Here is a 27,992-nt window from a genome sequence, read left to right as displayed (position 1 = left end):
GACAAAAATATACTTCCATAAAAATATACAAAAATACAAATGTGTTTTGTACTTCCAACTGTGTGTATGTGCATAGTTATATATGTGAATGACAAGGTTTTAAATGGCATGAGGCGTGGCGTGGAGGCGAGGTCAAGCCTCAGGCCTTGCATGCCACGGCCAGGACGTGACGTTTTTCAATGCGTGATATAATGCTGCAAATTTGTATGCCATATATATAATTATACGTATACATATATGTTTTCTATTTATTATTCAATAAGATAACGATATTAAAAAAATTACATTCATATTAGATGAAGAAAAATCATAAATGTTAATTCTATACAAAGAGTTTGTGATCAAAAATTTAAAATAGAACGTGGAAGGGTCTTACAACTTCGTTTTAACTGTGAGTCTGTGACATGCGTGAATCCATGAAGGATTGAGTGATGTGATCAGGTGAATCTGTAGGCCTTATCGTAATGGCGGAAATGTGTCTTACGCCATGGCACGCCTTTTAGAACACTGGTGAATGGTATGCATGTCTAATTGTGTAGATACGCGGTTCACCAACACTAGTTCACAAGCAAGGGAGATGCGAGATTCTTATTAGGCGGAGAGTGCAAATTTCAGAATTTTGGGGTTCTAGTTGAACCAAGTCAGTGTCGGGATATCCGATAGGAGATTCATATACTACTCCCAAATACATAAACAGACTGGCCCAAAACAGCGAGACCCTTGTGATGAGTCACAACTCACACAGGGAAGTTCTGTGGTGTTCTATTGAATCCCCTTGATATGCTAAAGAACCCCTCTGATTCAGATAACCTCTTTGGTATGCTAAAGAATTTGTCTGGAATGTTACAAAAACTATTCTCCTCGCCAGGTTGAAGACTTGATTCAAAGCATCCTGAGACTCTTTTTAAGAGCTGGTAATTATAGAGGGTGATCTTTCGAGTTGGTGATCTTATTTTGTTTGTGTGTGAAAAAATAGGGGGTGTTTTTGTTAGAGGTATTAAACAGTAATCAATGATAATGAAAATAAAAGTTACTGTTTGGTTTTACATAATATAATGGGTTCGTTCCTTTAGAAGCCCAAATTTTCTTTGCTGGTTAAACTGGGGGGAATGAAAATTCATTCCCGTTTTCACTCCCTGTCATTTTCAATTCATTCCTGTTTTGATTCTCTGTCATTTTCATTTACATTCCTATTTTCATACCTCAGCATGAACCAAACAGCCCCTTAATAATATGTACAATACTATACAAGAAATATTTAATTCATTGTGGGTAAAAACCAAAAAGGAAAAAAGAAGTATATCAGAATCAGAAGCGGTCTTCTTTTTAGGACGACAGGAGTATTGTCTTCGACATTTGTTGCTATCCTGAAGAAATGTAAAGCCCTTATAGCCAAATCATTTTGGCATCCAAACAAGGAGATGAACACTAGATTCAATCATAAAGATAAAGAGCTTGGAACTTGAGGCGTGTTCATCCGTCACAAACATTATTATTTCATTATATATCCTAAAGCATAGAAGCTTGCAAATTAGTGGTATTTTTGTTACTTTTGTTGTATTTATTGTGGTTGATTCACTCTTATATACTAGGGATAGGCTTGAGCATGGCACAAGTTCTTAAAACAAAGACTTAAATTGACTAATGAGTCTATGTTGAACCATTCTACCATCTTCTTTTGCTATCAAGTAAATCTATGCCTAGTTAAGGACTCTACATATAAGTATAACTGAAACAGACTCCTCTAGGTTTTGTACATTTTTCCTTTCACCTAACTTTATGAATTTTGAGAAATTGGGTTTGTGGTCTTTCATTGTTAGACTTTCCCATACCTATTATTAGAACTTTCGCATTAATGGTGGGGCATGTTCTGATCGGTGTCATAAATGGGGTAGTGGATAAATTTGGCATGGTTATATACATATATATAGGGAGAGAGACAGGGTGTTTCAAATACAACCTGTGTCATTCGTACAACCGATAACCCAATATGAACCGTGCTTCTACTCTAATTATTTGAGAGTTCAAAATTTTTGAGATCTATGAGAACTCCTTTAAGGTTTTGTTTCACATGATTTTTTTTTCCATCTAAGTATAGTATTTAATGTATTGATTAACATATATTTGTTTCGCAATGCGTTTATTTCATATGTATTTGGTTAACAATGTGATTTTTTTCCCGTGTACTTTTTGACTTTTTGTTTCACAAACACACCAAAAAGAGAACCAAGTACATGTGAAACAAATATATGTTAATTACTACATTAAATTCTAGTCATAGAGGAAAAAAATCATATGAAATAGCACATGATGCATTGGTTCTCATATTTTATTTATGTTCAGTCTATCTATATCATCTGCTCTTTTTATTTTAATTGATTTACATGTAGCATGTTGCTCTCTCACGCTTTAGAGACTTCTCAAAAGGTATTTCTATATATTAATGAGTTGGTAAAAGTTATGATAATTGGGATTGTACAGGGTGACCAAGGAAAATAGAACTGCTGGTGTGTTGGATAACTTTATAGAAGGTGAAAAGTATGCAGAGCATGGATTAAGGAAGTTTGTTCGCAACAAGTCTCCAGAAATCATGCCCGGTGTCAATTCTTTCTTCGCAGACCCAAAATGAAGTAACACCTGTCATTTAAATTCAACCTCAATGGTTGTTGACAATTAATTTGTTGATTTGAGATTTAAAACTGAATTTATTGTGACGCAAATTTTTAAATAAGAACAATGCAATTTACTTGGGATTGTCTTATTCGGTGATCTTGCTTCTCTTTTTAACTAGTACAAGCCTCGCTTGGTGTGTCTATATTATGTATGCATACACACACAATTTTAGAGTTGGGTTCAAACGAGAACATCCAAATAAAATGTGATTTTATACAAAGCTTACGTCTGATTATGCATGACCTTGATCGTGGGCTAAGTTGTCCACATATCATTTCATTAATCATGTTGACCTTTATTTGATCATTTTCAGTGTTATTTGATTTTGACCATGTTTTCATCTTCGAAGGCTATACTATAATTTATATCTAAAATAAAGCATGAAATGTTAAAATCTTTAAAAAGATACATCTGTCTCCAGCAAATACTCAATTTTAGTAATTCTAACAATAATTATATTAATTAAATATTTCATAAATTAATAAAATACTATTTCCTTCACATATATTTATTTTCAATACTTCTTATCGATAGAAAATAATTAAAATTCTATTTATCTCTCGTATAAATAATTAATAAAATATTATTTCTCTCATAACTATTTATTTAAGTCTCCTCTGATTTATAGGATTAAGTTGGATTGGGAGAAATTTAAAATCGAATTTCATTCTTATTCTATGTTCGGTTTAAAGGAAGGATTTTATTGAAATCTCATAAATAAAAGATCTTGAAATCCCACATAGGCGGGATTTGTAGGAATTATATGTAAAATAATGTAACATGTAATTTAATAATCAATTAATAAAAATATAATTTAATTATTTTTATAATTATTTATAAGTTGTTTTATAAACTATTTATAGAAATTAGAATTCAGTTTTCGTTCTAAATCCTATAAACTAAACACATCAAAAAATTTAAATCCTTCCGTAAAATCCAGATTAATTAAAACCAAATACCCTTTATGAGATTTAACTGAATAAATAATCAAACTAAATAAAAACCATAAAGATTTTTTAATAATAAATGAAGATCGATCGATAAAAATAAGGAAAACCACCACACCACACTTTGTTTTTTCAAGCTGTATTTATAGTTTTTCTTTAACACATTTATATTATTTATGACAAATAGATGTTTTCTGTGGAAGGTTGTTATTAAAATTAGGGTAAATTGCATGTGTTGGTCTATGTGGTTACGTTGATTGTTTTTGCGATACATTCAATGATTGTGCTTTTTTACTAGTTACATTCTTGTAAATATATTTTCTTAATGAGTTAAATCATTTTTTTTTGTATGTTTGGTCTCTAAATAAATTAACAAATTGAAAACTCACTGACTATGTTAATAAAAAAGACAAAATTACACCACAAGGATGGTATCTGATTAGTTTGAGCTTGACTTCAAAGGTCAAAAGTTTCAGAAGGTCACAAGTTCAAATCCAATGAGGAATAAAAATCTTCTTGTGGCCACGGAGGTTCAAATGCGGTGACTTCGGGCTATCTGCAAGGCAGGTGGTCGTCCAGGGATTAGTCGACTCGCATAACGGGTTGGATATCCAGGTTAATAAAAAAAATAACATAATTATATGAAAAAATAACGTATTTTAGCTTGATTCCTATTTTGGATAACATAATTTCAAAACTTCCATTTTGGTGTCTAAAATGTAAAATTTTAAATATTTAAGTACCCGGGTAACCGGTTATCATGTTGTAGCGAGTGATGTGGTAGTCAGTATTATTTGCTGACATGGTTAGTGACATGGATTTTTTTATAATCTAAAATTAGTCTTCAACCGATTACCCGAGTGCTTAAATGTTTAAAACTTTATATCTTATGTACCAAATAGAAGTTCTAAAACTACATTACTTAAAAAAAGAATCAAGTTAAAATATATTACTTTTCCATGCAATTTGTTATAAAAAAAACAAATAACCATGAATATGTAAATTACTCTTAAAAGTACTTATTTTAATTGGAATTATGTTTTTATCTGGGGAGAGAGAGTAAGCATTGATTTGATGAAAAAAATTGGGGGTGTTAAATTTGTATCACAATAAACCAATCAATTGAATTACCAACCGTATTAACTTTATAAACTTGATTGGTATGTGGTATTAAAAATCGTCTACCATGATAATGTTGTACTGTACCAACATTTATACATATATTATTTATTAAATAAAAAACAATTAAGTAAATTATATTATATATAATTATCTTTCTAGAGGAATTTAGTCATTTATTAACTTACATTTAATGGTCTGTTTAGTGTTTGTTTTAACTTTAGTTATTACTTACTCGGTTACTGACTTGCTATAACTCATTCACTAGTTAGGGGTCAACGCCTCCACAAGTCATCATGGCAACCTTAAGTCTCTAACTCATTAATCAGTATCCCACGGCTACTTCTCTTCTCAACGTATACCTCCACTCCCGTTCATAGTGCATGCTTTCGGTCTTTCATTGTTCAACCACACACTCACACAGTCTATACCTCTACACAAGTACACCACCACGCAAATTTGCAACTTTGAGATGTTGATACAAAATAGTATCAATATGTACCAACCGAAATTTTTTGATATCAAATAAAATTGATCGGTACACGATATTAAGGAGGTGTTTGGGATTGCTTATTTGAAACAACTTATGATTTTCTACAAAAACATTTATCAACTTATTATAAGTTAAAAGAGTTTAATTTTTTCAAAAAAACTCTTTATTGTCGTTTAGCATCGGTATAAGTTGTTTATTCAAACATTCAAAAATACTTATTACCGATATGATATCAAAGTAAATCAATAAAATATTTTTATTAGCAATCTAAACAGCCCTGCAAAAAATAAAATAAAAATGGCACGGTTCACCCATAGAAAAGTCCGTTGGCTGGGCCCTCCGGTGATTGATGGCTAAACAAGAATCGACGGTCTTCTAGTTGTATTGACCCAAAGGCAAAGCCCCGACTGAGAGACCGTCTCCTTCGGCTACTCTGCCGATCTGATCCTCAACCACTATGGCGTTCTCTTCTTCTTCTCACGCCGGCAATTCCAACATCCGTCGTGGAGTCGCCGCCGGTTGGACCCGCTCTCTCCTCCCTTTCACATCCTCAAACACCAAATCCGCTAAACACATTCGTAAATCTCGCAAGCGCACTGCCCTCAAAGACTTCATATTCGCCAATTTCTTCATCATCGGACTCGCCGCATCCATCATCTTCTTCCTTTTTGTTGTCTATCGTTACGGAGTTCCAAGACCTATCTCCTCACAATTCCGTATCGGCAACTCGCGTGTCTTCAAGTCACGTAAGCCGGTTTATCGGAAAACCACGTCGTCTAGGTTTTTATCGTCAAATCACTCTAATTTATCTTTGGGAGCTGCTGCCGTGGATTTAACCACCAAGGATTTGTATGATAAGATCGAATTCAAGGACGTAGATGGTGGACCCTGGACGCAGGGGTGGAGGGTTTCGTATAAAGGGAACGAATGGGATACCGAGAAATTGAAAGTATTTGTCGTACCGCATTCACATAATGATCCTGGTTGGAAGCTTACTGTTGAGGAGTACTATGATCGACAGTCTAAGCATATTCTCGACACTGTTGTTGAAACTCTTTCGAAGGTGCCTAGTTTGATTCAACCTATGTAGGTTAATATGATATTTTGATTGCTTACTTGTTGTGGTTAGTCTAACATGTGTTCGATCTTCTAGTTATTGGTCTATTTATGTGTTGAGTTTGTGGTGGAAATCTTATTTGAATGGATGGATTTGTTGATATATGTAGGATGAACGGAGGAAGTTTATCTGGGAAGAGATGTCTTACCTAGAGAGATGGTGGAGGGATGCATCAGATGCTAAAAGAGAATCTTTCACCAACTTACTGCAGAATGGGCAGTTAGAAATTGTTGGTGGTGGCTGGGTTATGAATGATGAGGTAATTTCGGCCCAACGAGCTCAAGTACTGTTCACTATCACTTGCTTCTTGGTTCTTGTTTACATTTTTGCTTCGAGTTTTCCGGCTTTACTGATTAAGTAATCTGTAAGTTTTGCCACGATTGAATACTTAACTACTTGCATTCATTCTATTAAGCAATAAGCAATGGATCACGGATGTGTTCTGTGGACCTGAATCATCCATGGTGGGTGATAAGTTCTCACATGGTCCAGAAAGTAAAGCCTCATAGTATAGTTTATCAAGGGATAGACCATAGAGAACGAAACTTCAAGAAAAGCATACACGAGGGATAGACCCAAAAGCTTGGATTGATGCCAGAATATTAACCAAGATGTTTTCTTTTTCAGAAACTTTATTTTTTCAATTTGTAATTAGAGAGAAAGACAGAGGCAGAGACCAGGCAATATGAGAGAAAGACATCACTGTGAATGTGGCTGTGCGACCCTATATGCTTTCATTGTAATTGAATTATAATGTTAAGTTTACCATATAAATTAGATGTTGTTTGATGTTTGATTTATTGTTTATTTCAGTTGGTTTTAAGATTGTTGCCTTCATAATTTGTAGTATATCATGTAACTAATAGCTAGGCTTACAAGCTTCATATCACTCTGGCTAGAGTCTAGATATGATATGTACCGCATGGATGAACAAGTAAAATATGGTAGTGCTTCATTAATATTTTGAAGGGTATGAAGTAATTTATCCTTGAACCCTAAGGCCCAAGGCAATTTCAGCCATGTGATTCCATTGGAAGTTGGAGGGATGAGATGTAAGCAACTATGCTCATTAAGCTATGCAACATGTTTTCTTTGTGGATTACTTAATCCACCTTGATGTGAAACAGAAGTGGGCTGGGTTAATACAAGTGTTAGTTCCCTGAACTTTTGGCATATAGAATATTGAAGCTCCCTGAAAGAATAATTTGAACTTGTAGGAAATAAAAGAATATGCTGTAGCACTTGAAACTAGTGATGTAGAGTCATGAAGATACCAAGTGAGTTACAGATGCCAAAACTGAAGTTGGTTTTGATATTTCTAATTATAAGAAAGGAAGTGCTTGTCCAATAATCATTAAATTAACTTAAAATCATGATGGGAAGTTACTTGTAGCCCACAACCTAGGACTTATAAAGGAGCTTACAATTCTGATTCACTATCAATGTGGGACGGGATGTCGCAGTTTCTTCCACATAAGTTCCTGACATCATTGTTAGGTTTACCTAGAAACGTAAATATACTCACAGTCAATATCTCTAGCAGATGCAAGAGTCCAACTCACTACACCTTGAGAGGCCACTACTCTAATACCATTTTGTAACATTCTAATTCCCAGTATACAACACCTCTGGAAAACATTAAGCAACTGGTGTCACTTCAACTATTTGCACCCGATGTTTTTGGTGGCATATTTAATCTCTAGTTCTAATCTATGCGATACAGAACAATATCTGCTTTATGAATTGTGGCATGCATGTCTTGTATTATGTGCTGTAAAATTAGGATTCTTGTAAAGTAACTCGTACATATATATTGTTCCACTTTTATACGAAATTTTTGTACTAAGCAAGTGGTTTTGAGTTCCATTTTATCTCCACAATGTCTTGATTGTGTGTGTCGATCTCTACATCTCTGAGTTTTTTCTCTATCGCTTTTCCAGTATGGCCTGAAGATGATCTCAAGCCTACACTTCATTCAACTATTGTTTTGTTTGAATCTAAATCTTTTTCCGACATATATATCTTTACAGGAACTAATTGCACTTGAATCACGTTGTCCTTTTAGTCTTACTGAACTTCATTTTTTAATGTGTCTTGCAGGCCAATTCACATTACTTTGCGATCATTGAACAGGTATCTTTTAGCTTAACTATATGATGTTGAAATTCTTCTGCTGTTATGATTCTGTGAACATTCTTTTGTTATTGGTACTGATTTATCTCGATTAAATTGGTAACCGAGTAAAACATCCTTCTATCATAAGAACAGTGTCTTTGTCTTTCCGTCATTTAGTATTAGAACGCTTTTCATTATAGTTTACTATTATTCAAAAACTCCAGTCTAGCTTAGCAACTGGAAATCCCATAAATCCTTTGTCTGTTTCCGTAACTCATTTCCGTCTTATAAATACTGTATCCTTTTATGTGTTGTGATACTTTGCATTTAGTTTTTATCAGACAATATTTTTGTTTTTGTCCTGAAGTTCCTATCTCTATATATTTGTTTTATTTCAGATGATGGAGGGAAATATGTGGTTAAATGAAACTGTTGGCGTGATCCCAAAAAATTCTTGGGCAATAGATCCCTTTGGCTATTCATCTACTATGGCATATCTTCTTCGACGTATGGGTTTCGAGAACATGCTTATACAGAGGACTCATTACGAAATGAAGAAAGAACTTGCTTTGCATAAGAATTTGGAATACATATGGAGGCAGAGTTGGGATACTTATGAAACGACTGATATCTTTGTCCACATGATGCCATTTTATTCTTATGATGTTCCACATACTTGTGGGCCTGAGCCTGCCGTATGTTGCCAGTTTGATTTTGCAAGGATGCATGGATTTATGTACGAGCGTTGCCCCTGGGGAAAGCATCCAGAAGAGACGAACCAGGAAAATGTGAAGGAGAGAGCCCTTAAACTTCTGGATCAATACAAGAAGAAATCAACCCTCTATCGGACCAATACCCTTCTGATTCCCCTGGGAGATGATTTCCGTTACATCAGCATTGATGAAGCCGAAGCTCAATTTAGGAATTATCAAATGTTATTTGATTATATAAATTCAACTCCAGACTTAAATACCGAGGCAAAGTTTGGAACGTTAGAGGATTATTTTCGAACTCTAAGAGAGGAAGCCGAAAGAATAAATTATTCGCATCCTGGTGAAATAGGTTCTGGTCAGATTGGAGGGTTTCCTTCTTTATCAGGTGACTTCTTTACTTATGCCGATAGACAGCAAGATTACTGGAGTGGGTATTATGTATCTAGGCCTTTCTTCAAGGCCGTTGATCGAGTTCTTGAGCAAACTCTTCGGGCCACAGAAATGACAATGGTCTTCTTGCTAGGCTACTGCCAGAGAGCTCAGTGTGAAAAATTGCCTACTGGTTTCTCGCATAAGTTAACAGCCGCAAGAAGGAACTTGGCTCTGTTTCAGCATCATGACGGTGTGACCGGCACCGCTAAAGATCATGTGGTTCAGGATTACGGTATGCGTATGCATACTTCTCTACAAGACCTTCAGATCTTTATGTCTAAAGCCATTGAGGTACTCTTAGGGATCCATCATGACAAAAATAACCAGAACCCATCGCAGTTTGAGCCAGCACAGGTGAGGTCCAAATACGATGCACAGCCGGTGCACCAAGCGATTAGTGCTAATCAGGGAACAGTGCAATCAGTGGTCCTCTTTAATCCTCTTGAGCAAACAAGAAATGAGGTCATGATGTTCATTGTCGAGAGGCCTGATGTAACCATTTTAGATTCCAACTGGACATGCGTTAAAAGCCAAATATCCCCAGAGTTGCAGCACAGCAAAATGAAGATGTTCACTGGAAGGCATAGAGTATTCTGGAAAGCATCTGTCCCTGCCATGGGATTGCAGACTTATTATATTGCTAATGGTTTTGTGGGATGTGAAAAGGCCAAACCAGCAAAGTTGAAAATTTCCTCAAATGCTAACAGTTTGCCTTGTCTTGCTCCATATAGTTGCTCAAAGCTGGAAGGTGATTCCGTCCAGATTAGAAATCGGCATCAAGCTCTTACTTTCAATGCCAAATTTGGTTTATTACAGAAAGTAACCCAAATCAAAGGTGCTCAGAATGTTATTGATGAAGAGTTGGCTATGTACTCTAGTCCAGAGAGTGGGGCCTACCTTTTTAAGCCGAATGGTGATGCCAAAACGATCACCCAGGCTGGCGGTGAAATGGTGATTTCTGAGGGGTTTCTGATGCAGGAAGTTTTCTCACATCCAAAAACAGGTTGGAACAAGTCCCCGGTCTCTCACAGCACCCGCATCTATAACTACGAGGGTTCGGTGCAGGAACTTTTGATCGAGAAAGAATATCATGTGGAGCTTATTGGGGGTGAGTTCAATGACCGAGAATTGGTTGTTAGATATAAGACGGACATTGATAACAAGAGGATCTTTTATTCAGATTTGAATGGCTTTCAGATGAGTCGTAGAGAAACTTATGATAAGATTCCTCTGCAGGGAAATTACTACCCAATGCCCTCCCTTGCTTTCATGCAAGAATCTAAAGGACGTCGGTTTTCTGTACACACCAGGCAGTCACTGGCTGTGGCTAGCCCTAATAACGGATGGTTCGAGATCATGCTGGATCGACGGTTGACAAGAGACGATGGCCGTGGTCTCGGTCAAGGAGTGATGGATAACCATCCCATGAACATAGTTTTCCATATCATTTTTGAATCTAGCATATCCCCAGTTCCCGATCCTATTTCGCACCCGCATCCCCTAAGTCCATCTCTTTTCTCTCACCGTGTCGGGGCCCACTTGAACTATCCCTTGCACGCTTTCATCGCCAAGAAATCACAAGAAATATCTGTTCAACCTCCCCCACGATCTTTCTCACCTTTGACTGCTCCGTTTCCCTGCGATTTGCACATTGTAAGCTTGAAGGTTCCAAGGCCCTTGAAATACACACAGCAGAGTGTCGAAGAGCCGAGGGTAGTTCTGATATTGCAGAGAAGACACTGGGATTCATCTTACTGTTGGAAAGGGAAGTCGGATTGTTCAAGGATAGACGATGAACCATTGAATCTGTTGAATATATTTCAAGGTCTTGATGTTTTGAATGCAAAAGCAACTTCTTTAAATCTTTTGCATGATGATACAGAGATGCTTGGATATGGTGAACAGTCCACAGATGTTGGTCAAGGAAGGGTCCTTATTTCACCTATGGAATTGCAGGCTTACAAATTCGACTTACGGCCTCATCAGTGATCTCTTTAACGCTGGAGCTAATATGGCATTGAGTATTGCATCGATTTTGCCGGTGACTGAAAAATGAGGTGCTGTTTGATGGAAGTATACGAAGGGTAAGCATATTCTTTGGTGAGGATCTGGAAACGATTGGATCGAAGAGTTTGTCAGTTGGAAGGTTGGTAAGGTGGTGTGTTTTGATAGTTAAAATTGTGATGGTAGATAGGAGAAGAGATGAGGAGGTGTTAGGTTTTTGATTTTGTTGTTTTTATGTGAAACTATTGGTGTTGTTTTGTACACTTTTTAACATATCATACGATACGATAATAGAAGGATTGTTTAGATGATCATTCTGTGTTGTGGGTATCAGGGTATGTACGTTTTTGCTCTCTTTGGCCTTTTGATGTGAGACCATTATTATTATATATATACATAAGAGTTTTATATAATGTTAGTAAGATAAATACACAAATTGGATCCTTGATTCAAGTTTTTCATGATGTGCAGATGTTGTGGCATGAGTGGAGCTATTATGTTCATCGACGAAGACCTAAAAATCACTTACCGTCGGTAGTTGCAATCATCAAAGGAGACTACAATGCCGTTGTATATTTTTCAATTTATATATTTATAAAAAGTTACCGGTTATACATTTTATGGTTATGTTTATTTTCATTTTTATACTTGTTCTCGTAAAAAAAATATGACAATTTGAAAAATAACATTAACAAAAATAGTTTGATAGAAGCATGTTCTAGTGCAAACCTAATGTGTGTTGTGAATTGGAGAATATGCTATATGTCCTTTTTTTATGGGATATTCATCATAAATGGTGTATCATTCATTAAGAATTGTGTAAATATTCATACGAATATATTAAGAAATTCACGTCCATTATTTAAGATGAATACCAGTAAATGAAAGAGGCACGTGTCACTCTCTCATTTATTTCCCGGTTTTGCAGCTTATAAATCTCATATAATTTCATACAAGTATAAAAATATAAATGTGGTATTAATGAATTAATAACATCACTGGTTAATGGTTATTGGTTATTGCCATATTGGGTTGTTGGGCCCATGATTAAATATCTAAAATTGCAGTGGGCTTTGATATTGATATCAAAGGCTCGATATACTTGTACCGTTGTAGTGTTGTACGCATCTCTATAGTCTCCTGCTCTCCTTCTGTGACTTGCCTGAAAAGTTTTCTGAGGGTATTTACAGAGCCATCGTTCTCTTTCTATACGAAGAAGAAGGAACTCAAGAAACAAGCCATCACCATGGAAGCATCGAAGACAATTGAACATGAGATCGGAGGTCTAAAGAACGATGCACTGCGTTTTGGCCTTCAAGGCGTCAAGAGTGACATTGTCGGATCTCATCCTCTCGAATCCGCCTTTCAAACGGTATGTGCCTTTTATCTATCTAGATTGCAGGTAAATGCTTTTGGGAGAATATTTCTCATAGTCATTAAATTGTATTTGTTCAGGCAGTCGTGAGAGAAGCGGAGATGAAAAGGAAAATCCTTGCAAACACTTATGGCTCCGCTTTTCCGTTAAAGCAGGAGTTTGATCGGAAAATCCTTTCTAGGTATTCATTTGTTTATTATTTTACGACGTGTTTTGTTATAATGATTCATGCCAATTCATGCTTTTGATAAACTGATGCGCTTTCGTTATTTGAAAGTTGAAGCAAACTAGGGTTTTGCTTATCTGTGGATTTTTTTTTGATCCGTTAGTTGACACTTAATCAATTAAGATCAATCAAAGACGCCTTAGTTAGGTGCTTTCAGCTTGTTTTACTTATCTATATGGACGAGGACAATAAGCTCTAGCGGACCCCTTTTCCCATAGGGATATGTCTCAACTATGGGTTTAAAGGATTTTTCCTCTAGCTGACTCTCGTACTGGGCTTGGAAAATAACTTCAGATGACTAATACAACAAAAAGGTTGGTTCAACCTTGTCTATCGACTATGGCATGTTCATTTCGATATCATGTACACCTTTACAAATGTAGTGATGGATGTTGATCGCCCAAAGTAGCCATTGTTGCGGCTAGGTGCCTAGGTTTTTCCTGGCAATAGATTAACCCTGTCTTTTCTTCCATCTGTGAAATAATGTCCATGCTATGGAATTCAAGAAAAGCCGATTAACCTGTCCATTCTGTTGAACATATAGACCAACAAGGTTTGTTATGCTCACAAGAGATTGAGGAAACTCACCAGTCACCACTGAGCCCAATAGAACCGAAATCTAAATAAGCTAGCCCTTTTAAGTTCCCAAAACTTGTTGGTACTGCACTTAGTCCAGTTTTTTATTCGATGACTTATTTTCCGTGTCTCATGCAAAATAATCCAGAACTCCATGATTGACTTAGGGGTGATTTTCCATCAACTTGTTGCTTATTTTTAATTTTGTACCTGCCTGGAAGAAACTCTTAAAAAAGTTTCTCTGAAAGCGTATTTTTTAAAGTAAAGGAGGAAATTGTGTATCACCTGCGAGTTACAAGTTAATGAGGATTCATTTTAAAGATATAGATCTTGAACTTAGCCATTCAAAAGAATGAATCATGAATTTGGTCTTTCACTTGGATCTAATGTGCACTCGTATAGTTAGATCACACTTGTTAGTAGCTGTGTGTTATCTAATTCTTTTTAAAATTTGTTGAATAATTTAATTATCCAACACTAGCGGTGATGGCTTGTCATGTCAACATTAGATATTTGAAGGCACAAATTCTAATTTTGGAGAGGATAGATGTTGCTAGAAGGTTGTTAAGAGAGGTATAGGTCCCCCATGACACAGGGGAAGATGTGAAGAAATATTTAAGGGAGCGGAATGTAGCAACAGGTAGAAGTGAGTGGAAGATAGCAAACACATATAAGCATGGGAAACGACGTCATTCACTCCTGGAACTGTAGATCTTCATTGAGTTTCATCTTTTAGCCTATCGCAACTACTTTGAGATAAAAGGTCTGTTGACTTTTCACGTTGATGCTGACTTGGACTAATGAAATGTGGCTTTCATATTATCGTAGCTTCTCTCATTATGTGGCTGCTGCTGCATATGACAGTGTTATTTTATGGGACATCTTCTAATCTAGAAGCGTAAACAAACCCAATATATCTTTCTCGAAAGCAGGGTCGGGTAGGATGTACGCAGACCTGCCCTCTATTCATAAGGATAGATCATTTGTTTCCGTGAACACCCTAGCTCAAAAGTGTGAACGAAAAGGGAAAGAAAAGAAAAAGAACCGAAATGAGTAAAGAGGAAGCAACATAAAAGAAAATAGAAAAGGCACAATGAAACAAATAAAAACAAAGGAAACACACACCCTTCCATATAATCAGCTCTTTAACCCTCCTCCTACCCCATTTTCAGCCTCTCTAACCCCTTCTCCCTATCCCTGCTAGCTAAATGGTCCCTACACCTAAGTCTGCTACTCTACTCCTGCGTCTTATGAATACCCCCTTGAAAATAGATTGAGAAGCTATGCATGGTTTGGTAAATGTACAGAAGTTGGTGCTAATATTTGTGTCCCTTATACCTGTCAGGGGGGACTTCAATATGGAAGGAGTAGTGACCCTTCTACTTGTTCTGTCTTACTTTATCATTTAGTGTTAGATATTTGAAGTATAGTTACTTGTTTCACCTCCGGCGTGTAGCTCAGTTGGCAAAGGGGTGGGGTGACTTTGCCCAAATACAAGACTGGTTCCGGATTCAGTCCCCCCCCTCGCAGTGTGCGCTAGCTAGCCTTAATCTCACATGGGTGTGGGGCCGGTTGGGGTTGTCGGTAATCAACTTTTTGCCCAAAATTCTCTCATTTCAGGAAACCTGACATCTAATATCAGGTATTTTAGGTTTTGATAAGGAAAAAATTATACTTGATGTGGATGGTTGGAGATTTTTAGTTTTCAGCGACAGACTCCAATAAATGGATGTGAAATAAGTTTTTGATTTATTTCGTTGTTAAGGCAGTTGTTTCTTCTTATTTCAAAGATTCAATGTACTAAACAAAATCAATATCAAGTGCTCTTATTAAATACAGCTTTTGCAACTGTGTATATAGTTGCACATATTGTTTTTGATGACTCATTTGTTTTCCCTGTGGGAGTTCTTTGTTGTAGCTAATGTTTTGAGCTTCCAGATTTCAAAGGCCTCCCGGACTTATACCATCCTCCATGCTTGGATTAGAGTCAATTACAGGAGCGTTGGAAGATTTTGGTGTTGAAGATTACCTCCAAGGTAAGAAGATAATACCAAGTGGAATTATTTACTTATTTTTTTTGCCCACATTAGTGATGCTAGAACTTTATTTCTTTCTGAAACAGCAGCAGATGGTAGAATATTCAATTTTCTCATTGTTCTGTACTTTATATGGATCTATCTGCTTCCATCATCAGTTACTGCAATTTGATTGAGTTTGAGTCCCCATTTCTTTCTTGGCAGTAATATAATATATTTTTCATTTTCAGTCGAGACATTTAACAAGTAGTTGATTGTAACTATTGTTCAATCTTTGTAACAATAATCCTCCATTCATGTTTTGGCATGGACTTTTTTCATGCCTACCTAAATGGGGTTTCACTTTCTTTTTCCTTTTCTTTTTATCCTTTTCTTTCAGAAATTTTACTAGTTTCTAGCTGAGTCCAGTTAAGGTTCTAAATTTAATTCCCAAAATGGTACTTGAGCCTCTACTTCAGCAATATATTTCATAATCTACTTATGAGTGAAAATGTATGTATATGGGGCTTTGGTCGGTCTTAATTTTGGTGTTGATGATTGTTTAATTGTAGGTGCCCATGACACTGAAACAATGCGCATTCCAGACATGCATCATGGAATGGAAGTTCGTGTTGGACTCTCAAAGGGACCAGTTCATCCCAGTTTCATGTGAAGCAAGTGTTTCATTGCATCTATGCTTTTCAGTCTTGCAGACATTTGTGGTTTGGCTTTAAATATGAACCTGAACATCTGCCTCTACATTGCATATTTTATTGTGATCTATCGTTTTTAGATGTATGTAAAACCTGTTATTTCGTATTATTGCTACTATTTTGTTTACAAATCAGTTTAGACCTCCAAGATAGGATCCAGATGGCACGGGACTATATAACACAGCTGGTAGCGTGTGTGTAGTTGAACATGAGGCCATGATTATATGATGTAGCAATGATCGAAGTGACCATCTATAATCATGATAAGAAAAATATCTCATGTATCAAAGCCATTGTACTCTGTGAAAGATGTGACTAAAGGGAGAGTAGGAAAGAGAGAGCAAATGATGGTGATTTAAGCAGCAGAAGTGACTTTGAGAGAGAAGGCAAGTATTTTCGACTAGTAGCTATGCATTTATAAAGTTCTGTATTCTTGTGATGTATATGAATGAGACATATACAATCCTATTGCAGGAAGCTGATGACATGATAAAAGTAGTCTCAGCTTAACACAGGAGGAACAAGTCTACCATCATTGCAAGGTATGCTACTGTCACTGACAATGTGCTTGTTAACATAGTGGTGGGGCAGGGCGGTGCAGGTGATTAAGACTCGATTAAACCAAACAAAACCAGATGAAATGAACCTAGTGAATCCACATGCAGTCGGATATAGGGAGGTAGGATGTATGCAATGATTGATTAGCCTTGGTGCACCTATCCTCGTATCCTAGTCCATTTCAATGAATCACGCTAATTGATTTCAACACCATCCAATGCCGGTGTGAATGGGATGCTGATGGGTAGGGCATGAGGTAAATGGTAATATAGAATTCTATGATTGAAGAGTCTTTTATAACCCAATGCTTACCTGATTGATTTTATGCTTTTTATATTTAACCTAAAATCTCGAATTTGTCTTTAGAGATATTTATACTGAAGATTAACAAAAACACTTAAATTTGAATACTGAAATAGACTTCCTTAAATATCAGATCATAGAAGTTAATAATCCGTAGGAGTTCCCCTCAGGTGTGTAGCTCAGTTGACAGAAAGGCGGAACGACTTTGGTCATATACGCGTCCGTTAGCCTTTGCCACTATTGAAAAATGCATCCTCACATGTGGTTCTTAAAGAATACATGATGATTAAAAATTGAATTAGTGTATTCAAGAAATAAGAACATAAACTATTAAAACACAGTTGTCATATTTTAATTGTGTTACTTGTAACAAATTTTAATTGTAATATGATGCATCAACTATTATAATCATATTCAACTTGTTATGTTTTCTTTTCATTTCATAAAATGAAACTGAATAAAATTCGTGATTTTGTTTCATTTATATGGTGAGAATCTTAAAACATTGTTCAAAATCCAGGATTGTGAGTATCTTCAACAATTATGTTATTTTTTTTTCTTTTTTAAATTTAGAGATTTTTTTTGTTTTTTTTAAAAAAGACTTCAGCATAATTGTTGAAGCATATCTTTTTTTTTTCTTTTTCGATTAACTTGGATATCCAACCCCGCTATACAAGCCGACTAATCCTAGGACGACCACCTGCTTTGCGGGTAGATCAGAGTCACCATATTTGAATCTCTGTGGCCATAACACAAGAGTAGATAGTTTATCAATTTATTATAACTTTTTCAAATATTTGTCATTTATTTTTTTTATTAACTTGAATATCCAATCTACTATGCGAGCGACTCCCAGGGCGGCCACATGCTTTGCAGATAGCCCGGAGTCATTGCATTGAATCTCCGTGACCACAAGGAGATCTTTATTCCTCTTTGGATTTGAACATGAGACCTCTGCCCAGAGTCATCGCATTGAATCTCCATGGCCACAAGGAGATTTTTATTTCTCTTTGGATTTGAACCTGAGAAGTTCAAACCAATCAGGCACCACCCTTGTGGTTGTCATTAATTATTTTGTATCTAGTGAATTCTTAATTTATTATAATTAATTGTTTTTCTTTTTAGTTTTTTGTGATACATATGTTACGGTTTATATAATATCTTGTTCAAATTACGACATGGTTTGCATATTTGTGATTTTGTACAAATAATTATGCCTTGTTATTGTCAAATTTATTAGTTTAGATAATGCTTTTTACTAAAAGGTTTTGAGGTCGATTGTTTTTTACATGTGTGCTCGTCCTAAAATAAGTATGGGTTTTAAAACATGAAAATTAACATATGAAATTTGATCTAATCTGTGTTTATTTATGCGGAGGTTGTTAATCCTAGTGGTAAGAATAAAAGTTATGATGAGAACGGTAAAAAATGATCTTCACCCTTGAATCAATTCTAATGGAAGAGAACCACTAGATTAACATTAATGAGATACGTTAGACCAATTCCCTTCTAAAGTGTAATTCATGGGTGGTTATAGGATTAAAAGTGATTGAGGGTCTAAATCGTTTTTTATGCTTCTTACCTTAACTTCTATTCTGACATGATCATTTGTCGTTTATCCAAATATGAAAGTTAGAACTTTTGAATTTTTTGGTTATATTAAGGAGGTGTTCGGGATTGCTTAAGCGGCAAAATGTTTCGGGGAGTTGAAAATAAGCATAGGTCCAGACCCATCAACAGTCAAATAATTAGAGAATCCCGGAGAGAGATTTATATTATATAATCAGTTTCTACCAACTGAGTATTTTGACTATTCTTGTTGTCTCAAAACGATCTGCGGCTGCCAATATATCTCGCAGTAACAAAAATGTATTATTTAAAATAACTTGTGTTTTTTTTGTAATAGTGTTTGTCAACTTATGTGGTATCAAATCAGAGTTTTATAAAAAGCGTTTGGATTATTTAATGGCGGTATCAAAACGTAATAAACTGATAAATTGTTTTTAATATTTGGCAAATTTACTTATACATATAAAATGATAAAAAAGGATATTCATAACAAAAAAAAACATAAAATGTGGAGAAGAGGCTCAACAAAAACCTTCGACTGAGAGTTATCGGTCTTCTTGGAATTGAAGTTTTTCACCATCGATTTTCTTGGAATTAGGGTTTTTCTGCAAGTCATGGAAAGCTTGTTTGAGAGCTTGAAGGAAACATAAAACAGTTTTGCTTCAACTTCAGCTTTAGGGTTGAAACAAAAAGCATAACCTTCATCTTACCATGGTAGATTGCAGGGAAAGAAGGTTAAGAATCCCTTAATCTGATAAAAAAGTGTAAAAAGGTAATTTAGTTTTCAAAGCTGATAAATTGTTTTTAATAAGTTAGAAGAAAGTAACTTATCAAAAACTTTTTATTACCGGTTTGACATCGATATAAATATTATTATTTTTCTCATCCAAACAACAAAATATGTTTATTACTAATACATCACCGGAATAAGTCAATGAACACTTTAAATAAGCAATCTTCAACACCTCCTACTTACATATAATATTATTATAAAACAAACTAACAAAATTATTTAATTAATAATTAAATATTTTATAAATTACTTTATTAATAATTTTTCAAAAAATATATATTAATTAATAATTAAATAATTTTTTAACAACTTTTGAAAATTATATATTAATTGATGATTAAATATTTTTTATTAATAATTCTTAAAATATATATTAAGTAATAATTAAATGTTATAATAATAAATTTTCCAAAAAATATATTAGTTTATAACAAGAAATAGTTAGGGGAATAATACTTCAAATAAGCTAACTTATTAAAACACCTTCAATTAATACTTCAATAAGCTAGCTTAGGGTAATCAAGCAGAATTTTTCAATATATTTAAAAAACTAAATTAGTTCGTGGCTATCAAAGATAGGTTTGTATATACAAACTGTACTGATATCCTCCTACTTATTTGTAGCTCTTTGATCAATAATTATTTTAGATAATCCAATATGAACCCATCTTTGAATAGTCATCTAAGAGGTTGTTTACCAAACGCTTACTCGAATAAGTAAACACCAAGTCACATTACTTTATCGGATGAATATAGTAAGAACCAAGAATCTTACTCGATAAGAGCAACAAGAGGACCAAAAGTTTTACCCGATAAGTGAGAGCAACGGCTCTTACTACAGCAAACGCTTACCGAGTAAATTATTGCATACAATACTGTTTTAGCAGATTAAAATCTTATCCGACAAGTAAATGATAGTGCTAAATTTTAACTGTAACCGCTTACCGAGTAAGTATTTGGTAAATGACCACTAGGAGTGTTTCTGTTTTCTGCCAACAGTACCAAACGATATATTCAATGGACTAATTTCACTCCATACCAGCATACTGTTTCAACTTTCTAGCACAACACACAGAACATGTTTTCATTACTTTTATTTCTTTCTAGCTTAATTTCATTCAACCAATCACAGGGTTAAAAAGCAACACAAAACATATAATACAAAACCCATATGGCTTGTAACAATGGTCTATGCATGCCCAAGGTGACAAAATACCAGCATCCCCAAAAACAGGTATTAACCACCATTGTTAGACCTTTGATGGGATGATAGGAACTACACTACATGCAGCAACTGATTCCAATATCCAAGTATGTCCAACAATCTGGGACTTACATTCTCGAGCTACATCCTCTGCCGCAGCTAATCTTTGGAACTTAATGCTATCTTCGTCTTCAAATTCAGAGCAATCTGAAAGATCAGCATTGTAAACAACCAACGCCGATCGCTTTACAGTAGCATCTGTGTCATTACTTGACGATAGTAATTGATCTTTGGTCTTGATGATCGTGCCTCCAGCAGTTGTAATCAGGCTTAAGAGATCGGTCTTGAAAGCTTGTACAAAATCCCCAATGAAGTAAAAATGGAAGTCGTTGAAAAGTTTTGGACCCTGCAAAGAGACATCTATTCAGCTACTTGCACCAAAATCACATCAGGAGCTCTAATTCAACACTAGAATGTTACAATAGAATTGCATGTTCTGAATCTGAGGGATGCAACCGCATACTAAATGGTAACTATGATTCAAAGATTCTAAAGTTTTGAGGATACTAGTATGAGTTTATATGTATCTGTATTTATACACTCTATAACCAAACAAACAATATAGTTCTTAGAGTTTGGTTGGTTGGTTTTTAAGTCATGCATGGATAAAGCTGTCTATGTGGATTAATCAGTTTGTAGCGATTGGGAAGGTTTTTGCTTGGAGCTTTTTCATAGATGGAAAGAGTGTTTTTTGGGAGGGGCAGGTTTGGAAAAAAGTTGGCTTGCTGCACAAAGCTCCCCCTTAGTAGCTCACTGCCACTTTCTATATCAATACACCACTACCAAATAGTCATGTATAGCTCATTAAACTGCTAACAAACATGGCCTTACTGATGTCTGTCTTACTGTAGATTTTTGGTGTGATTTTAAATTTATTGATTGCGTATTTTCATGTCTCCCTTTGCTTAATTACATATAACCAAATTGCTCCCTTCATGCCACCAAATACAAATCCTGTTGCATTCATGGTCCTTAAGAACTACACTTCTAAAGCACAAAATATAGAGATACAGCATGGAATAGCCAACACCCCTGCTTCCTAGGTTCTAACCTTACAATTTTGTTGATAAAAAATTTGATGAGTGATGGTTAGTTAAAGATCCACTGAATAATCTATGCATGCATATAAACATAAGGGCACACTTTCAACTTCTCCTAAGCCCATACTAAAAAAGTCAATATGAATGCAACTTCAAAAGTAAACAAAAGTGCGGCTTTGGAGAGCATCATTAATATAAAAGAGAAAATATTGATCTTACATTATTTAGGATTCTTAGCCTGCCAGCTTTGGGGCCACCAGAACAGCCATGGGTATCTAGATGCACTTCATATGGTTCTTCTTTCACAAGACACCCAGCTTCCACACAAGCTTTTACCCCTGAAAACAGAAGACAACATCACATTTTGTTCAATAAGACCCCAAGATCAACACCAACCACTGAGGATAGAGAGGCTAAGATCAGAAACCTTACATTCCACAGTAACAATCCATTTCCCATTCAAAATGGCCATGAGAACTTTCAATGTCCTAGTGCATGCACCATTTGAGTCTACAGCAGCAATGACATGGGTGACATTAGGTTTCCAGTATTTGGACACTATTGTCCCACTACTTCTTGCAAACTCAATCAGAGAACACTGCATTTTCAAAGTTGTGGATTAGGAAGGATCCATGAAGACCCATAATATCCTTAACAGAAGCAATAGTAGGAAAACACAGAAAGAAAATAAAAAAACTAAAAAGCAGGGAAAACAAGAATATTAAAACAAAAAAGATGGCTGGTGAGATCAATAAGATGAAAAACCCAGTTTTCCAGAGGTAGAGCTGATAAAGTTAGACTATTTTACAGTCAAATAAACTAACAAAACTAACAGACCTTTGCCAATAAATAACAACCTATACCAACCTTTTCTTCTGAAGAAAGAGCTGAACCACATAACACCAAATTCTTTCCACCCTTCAACAGTGAATTGCAAGGATTCAGATGCGTAGTTATTCTGTAATCAAAATGACAGACATCACAAAAGTAAAGGAGAAGTTATTAGGTAGGTAGCTTTCTTTGGAGTTAATTATTTAAAAATAAAATTCATATTATCCAATGATAATCAGGTATTCAAGCCAAGTAATCAAAGATTGAAAAGTGTCACATACTTTCTCTACTGGAGCAGTACATATCCATGGCAAGTAGTTACAATAGTAAAGCATTCCTATTTATATATTTAAAGAGTGGACAAAAACACAGTGCATACGCTTAAAAGACACAGCAGATGAAGCGGTGCAGAGATTCATCAATGCTGGTTTGTGTGGCTAAAGTTAATTAATAATTATCAGATCAACCACAGCAGATCAAAAAAACCATAGTTCATAGTACACAGAAACAATCATCTAAATGATATATAAAAGTTACATTTGACTACTGATACCTTTCTACAGTGTCATGCTTCCCAGCCTTTGACTTCTGTTCCTCTGGAAAATTGTGAGATGCATGCTTTGGACACAGCAACAAATAGTTATCCTAGAGATGACATATAATTAGGAAATCTCTGATAAAATCATAACAGCAGAATCCCCAACTGTGCATAATTAGTTGCTTACACAATCCCATCGGCAGTCCAAATCATCATATGCACAAGGTACATGGTAAGTTCTTGGGCATGACTTCATATAGCAGCCAAGACCAGCTCCCTTTTTACCACAGCTACTACATTTTAGCTTGTTAGCCCTTGCCACTTCTTTTTCTAAGTTCTGGATGATTCCATCCTTAAAGAAAATCTGAGGAGCCCTGTCAATGTAAATGTTGCTTGTAATGTTCCCAACAAAAAAATTCCTTTCAAGATTGTGGAGAGCATATCATCAATTAATGTTTTATTTCTTGCTCAAACAACATGCATGTCTCAAATGAAATTTTAACCCTTAAATGTTAATTTACAATGTGCAAGCTGGTACAGTGTTGTAGCATTCACATTGGGACTCATATTAGTGTATTACTCAAAAAGTCAATAGCATATGCATACCATGTATAACATTTTTCATGAACGTGTGTAGCCTTGGGGGAGTCGGCCGCATTCCCCTCTGCTTTCTTCCCTTTGAAAAAGGAGACCAATGGTCCACTTCCCTACACAATGTATAAAAACAACCAAAAGTAAGCTTCCCCTATCAAGATTTTTGGGTCATCTTTTTTCCCAGAAGTTTTTAGGTAGCCTACACATGTATTTTCCAACAATAACAGCATCCAAGTATTACAAGAAAACTTGGGTTTCAGAACTCACCTCTGTCTGCTTAGAAGAATGGCAAAAGGCACAAGGACTTTTTTTCAAATCAACAGATGACTTCCCAGTAGCTGCATTTTCAGAAGCCAAAACATTGGTCTGAGGACCATTTGTGTCCAACCTTGTATCATTCAATCGGTCAGTTGTTTTCTTTTGTCTTTTGACTTCAATTGTACACTTAGCTCCAGAGGTGCATCTATTGTTTGACACCAGATTTGTCCCATAAGCATCATTCTCAACTAGTCTCTTTAGTGAATATCTTCCTGCATTCTGAAAAGGAAGACCAGCCAATGCATGTTACAGTATTATGAGAAGTCAAAAATACATGATCCAATATATGATTCACAAAAACAATGAAATATTCCAAGCAAAATTAATTAGATACAAAAGTGCACATACATAGGTGTACTCAAAATAAAATGCATGACTTACTGGAAAAGGAATGAATGATGAAGCTAGATAAAATTGGTGTATACACAAGTAGAGGGTACACATTACATTTTGCTTCAAATTTTAACGAGTATGCATGAAACCTAGAACATTACCACATGAGATAACATAAGAAACATCTACCATAAGTACACATGTCATGAAGTACATATGTTTGCACACATAAAAGGATCCAAGAATGGGGGATATAGATGTAGGCAAACGTTAGTCTTAGTCTAAAAACAACACAATTTACTGAAATGGAGGTATATATCTTTAACAATTGCAGCTATGTAGAATATGTTCTTACCATATTAGTGCTGCTTGGATCACTGCAATTCCCATCCATATTTTTGCTATCACTGGATAATGGAGGGCTCAATTGCTCCAACCGAATGAAGCCAACTCCAGAGACGCCAATCTCCATGTGCCTTTCAGCCACCACCTGACCCGTGGTATTGGAAAGATTGGGTTTATCACCACTGCACATCTTAAATCCTTGTTTCTGATTACTTTCTGGAGTAATACATTTTTCAAAATTCCTAGCAACCAACTCTTCAGCAGAACCATTTAACAAAGTAGGCATAGCAGTTTGTAAAATCATAGATTGCCTATTGCTAGAATTTCCATCTTGTGCTATATCAACTTTCTCCTTTCTTGGATTATTGTTAGCATCCATCTTAAATGAAGCAGGATGGCCATCATCTGCACTAATGGAAAAACTCAAGTAAATCAATGTCTTTAGATATTGAATAAAGAAAAATAAATTTACTGTAAATAAATAGTAAGGCATTTACGTACCAGAACACACAGGATGAAGAAGATTTGCATTAAATGTAGCATCAAGACTCCTATAGATGGCTACAATATTCTCCATGAACAGTGCAGGCTTTACCTCTGTGTAACACAATAAAAGGACAAACCAATCAGGCCACAAATGCATCTTGGGTTCTAGAAAGTTCTTGTTTCATCAACTATTAGTACACACAGAAATCATGCATTTCAGGTACCATCAGCATTATCTAAAATATTTTTGTGTGACCATCCTTCTAAGCAATTTATGCCCATGCCAAATTGTACCGAAAAGATGCATACAGCATCTCCAACCATACAATAAAAATACCATTTTGCCAGTTTGGAAATTCCAACCAGCATGCAAAAATAACATTTTGCCATAGATGGTGATAAAAAGCATACATGTTGTGTTCCTATTCAAACAGCATATCGTGTAGTTGAAAATGGATCAACTTTTGGTGGTGTTGTGATTGGAGATGGTCTAATAAGTCAACACTTGTGCATAATGTTTTTGTGTTTTGCTTTTACATACTAGATTAATAATCCCATTTAGCATGTACTCTTCAAATACATCAGTATACAAATCACGTCTATCTATTAGAAGCAGTATCGATGATCCATACAATATAATCTCTGCGTTCAAAAAATAAAGGGGGTGTTTGGGATTGTTTATTTGAAACAACTTTTATTCTTTTTTTATAAAAGCACTTGTCAACTTATTACAAGTCAGAAGGGTAACTCCTTATTACCGGGTTGACACCAACATAATTTGTTTATCCAAACACTCAAAAATGCTTATTAATGGTATCACATTGGAATAAGTCAATAAATTTTTTTTATAAGCAATCCCAAACACCCCAAAAATAAAATTTCATAGTCCATAGAAGTTAAAGAAAATACAGTGTCGGGATTCAATGAACAACGTCCATGAAAAGAACACACTAACAAACACAAAAAAAAAAACTAATTTTATAGATTTTCTCTCCATACCTCGACCAAAATATTGATGCTTACAAACTGGACACTCCGACCCAATCTGAACTGCTTTCGGCATGCATGAACTGTTTGCAAAACGACAGTAAACCACAAACACAAATCGTCGTATCATTTAATTGTGAAAAAAAAAACAAATGTTGAAATAAGAAAATGCGAACTAACCTGCAGAAAATGTGAGTACAAGGGAGCAACACCGGTCGGTTAAACAACTGAAGGCTGCAAAGAAAACAGAAATTGCAGCACCAAGAATCAGAATTCATCAACCCTAAAAGACGCATCAGTTTAACCAAAATAAATGAAAATGAAACAAACCAGAGGGGACATTTGAGCTCAAGACCGAGTTTTTGAAGATGAAGCACCCCTGGATTGAGCAACCTCTGCGCTTCTTCCATTTCCCAGTAGAACTTTCACTGTAAACTGGTGGAGATGTGAAGGGTGGTGTGATTGTGATACGAGAAGAAGGTAAATTAGGGCAGGTAAGACCTAGGGTATTATATGTAAATGGAGGAGTATGGAGGTGTGGTGTGGGATCCACTGTTAATTTGAGGGGGGAAATAGCGGGATCGCTGCCGCCCATGGCTTGAAACGTGGCGCGTTGATTTGAAGGCATTTTTCGCAATAAGTTGATTACCATATTTACGCTTTGCCAGCCAAAACTCCCGCCACTATGCACGTTTTTTTTAATAGAAATTTTCAATTACTTGGAGTAAATGTAATAAAATGATGTCAATATGTATCATACATTAATTTAGAATATTTTTTTTACTAAATTTTTTTAATGTGTTATTAGTATATCTTATGAAGGTAGGGTCGTTCTTGACGATAGACCGTAGGAGCGATTGCCATAGGAAACAGAAGCCCAAATCGGTCCATTTTTTTTTGTTGGAGTAGTCTCGGTTGACGAGGTAACAAGTTATGGTTTTGTTATGAATTAAAATTTAATGCAGGGACATTTAAAGTATTTTATCTCCATTTTTCTCTTTTCACCCCCTGTCCTTCGGGAATACCATTGTGATACCCAAAAATATTGACTCTGTTAAATAAAAAACACAGTGTGATACCCAAGCACATATAAGATGCATTGTGATACCACTGTGTTACATCTCCGATCGACCACACAAAACGACCTCAGTGTGATACCCAATCATATATAAGATGCATTATGATACCAATGTGGTATCACTAGAGGCCGAAGGACGGGGGGACGGAGAGAGAGGAGATGAGGGTTTTAAAATACCTAAAATGTTCTTGCATTAAAATTTTAATTCAAAATTATCAAAATTATAAATTTCCTAATTTATCTATTGATTTGTGGTTGAGATTAGATCTTACAGTTACCACAAACTAATTAATTTTCATTTGATTATGCCCCTATATATATACACACACACACACATATATATATATATACTAGAAGCGTACTCGCGCAATGCAGCGAGATACATCGTGTTTTTAATATTTCATTTTATTATTTATCTCAGTCGATGTTATAATATG

At 35.4% G+C, this 27,992-nt stretch overlaps 3 protein-coding genes across 4 annotated transcripts; 2 read left to right on the top strand and 1 right to left on the bottom strand.

Annotated features, from left to right (window-relative positions):
• Positions 1-5,641: 5,641 nt before the first annotated feature.
• On the top strand, positions 5,642-11,927 carry LOC112523600 (alpha-mannosidase 2). Its single transcript, XM_025133271.1, has 4 exons — positions 5,642-6,295; positions 6,459-6,608; positions 8,450-8,482; positions 8,863-11,927. The coding sequence occupies exons 1-4, from the start codon at positions 5,690-5,692 to the stop codon at positions 11,596-11,598; spliced, it is 3,525 nt and encodes a 1,174-aa protein (XP_024989039.1). The 5' UTR covers positions 5,642-5,689; the 3' UTR covers positions 11,599-11,927.
• A 798-nt stretch (positions 11,928-12,725) lies between these two features.
• On the top strand, positions 12,726-16,651 carry LOC112500282 (cyclin-B1-2-like). The gene is made up of 4 exons (XM_025103726.1): positions 12,726-12,985; positions 13,069-13,169; positions 15,729-15,826; positions 16,378-16,651. Exons 1-4 carry the CDS (start codon positions 12,860-12,862, stop codon positions 16,476-16,478), a joined length of 426 nt encoding a protein of 141 aa, XP_024959494.1. The 5' UTR covers positions 12,726-12,859; the 3' UTR covers positions 16,479-16,651.
• A 4,145-nt stretch (positions 16,652-20,796) lies between these two features.
• LOC112520170 (BRCA1-associated RING domain protein 1) lies at positions 20,797-27,006 on the bottom strand. 2 transcript variants are annotated; one of them, XM_025128473.1, is made up of 13 exons: positions 26,808-27,006; positions 26,658-26,711; positions 26,490-26,560; positions 25,506-25,601; positions 25,015-25,409; positions 24,276-24,545; positions 24,021-24,121; positions 23,602-23,788; positions 23,430-23,521; positions 22,913-23,003; positions 22,478-22,643; positions 22,265-22,383; positions 20,797-21,351 (listed from the first exon to the last, which is right to left on the bottom strand). In XM_025128473.1, the coding sequence occupies exons 1-13, from the start codon at positions 26,885-26,887 to the stop codon at positions 20,992-20,994; spliced, it is 2,082 nt and encodes a 693-aa protein (XP_024984241.1). In that variant the 5' UTR covers positions 26,888-27,006; the 3' UTR covers positions 20,797-20,991. The 2 variants fall into 2 exon arrangements, with proteins under 2 accessions (XP_024984241.1, XP_024984249.1); XM_025128481.1 differs by lacking the exons at positions 26,490-26,560; positions 26,658-26,711; positions 26,808-27,006 and having other exon boundaries at positions 25,015-25,414; positions 25,506-25,592.
• Positions 27,007-27,992: the final 986 nt, after the last annotated feature.

This window comes from Cynara cardunculus (genome assembly GCF_001531365.2).
Source record: "Cynara cardunculus var. scolymus isolate 2C chromosome LG 1, CcrdV1, whole genome shotgun sequence".
NCBI lineage: Eukaryota > Viridiplantae > Streptophyta > Magnoliopsida > Asterales > Asteraceae > Cynara > Cynara cardunculus.
This window is presented reverse-complemented; position numbering and strand designations above follow the sequence as displayed.

Coding starts and splice junctions, on each gene's coding strand:
- LOC112523600 (XM_025133271.1), top strand. CDS start 5,690: ATGGCGTTCTCTTCTTCTTCTCACGCCGGCAATTCCAACATCCGTCGT. Junction 6,609..8,449: donor GCTGGGTTATGAATGATGAG/GTAATTTCGGCC, acceptor TGTGTCTTGCAG/GCCAATTCACATTACTTTGC. Junction 8,483..8,862: donor ACTTTGCGATCATTGAACAG/GTATCTTTTAGC, acceptor GTTTTATTTCAG/ATGATGGAGGGAAATATGTG.
- LOC112500282 (XM_025103726.1), top strand. CDS start 12,860: ATGGAAGCATCGAAGACAATTGAACATGAGATCGGAGGTCTAAAGAAC. Junction 13,170..15,728: donor GATCGGAAAATCCTTTCTAG/GTATTCATTTGT, acceptor TTGAGCTTCCAG/ATTTCAAAGGCCTCCCGGAC. Junction 15,827..16,377: donor TGTTGAAGATTACCTCCAAG/GTAAGAAGATAA, acceptor GTTTAATTGTAG/GTGCCCATGACACTGAAACA.
- LOC112520170 (XM_025128473.1), bottom strand. CDS start 26,887: ATGGAAGAAGCGCAGAGGTTGCTCAATCCAGGGGTGCTTCATCTTCAA. Junction 23,789..24,020: donor CATGAAAAATGTTATACATG/GTATGCATATGC, acceptor TTACATTGACAG/GGCTCCTCAGATTTTCTTTA. Junction 22,644..22,912: donor CTCTTTCTTCAGAAGAAAAG/GTTGGTATAGGT, acceptor TTGAAAATGCAG/TGTTCTCTGATTGAGTTTGC.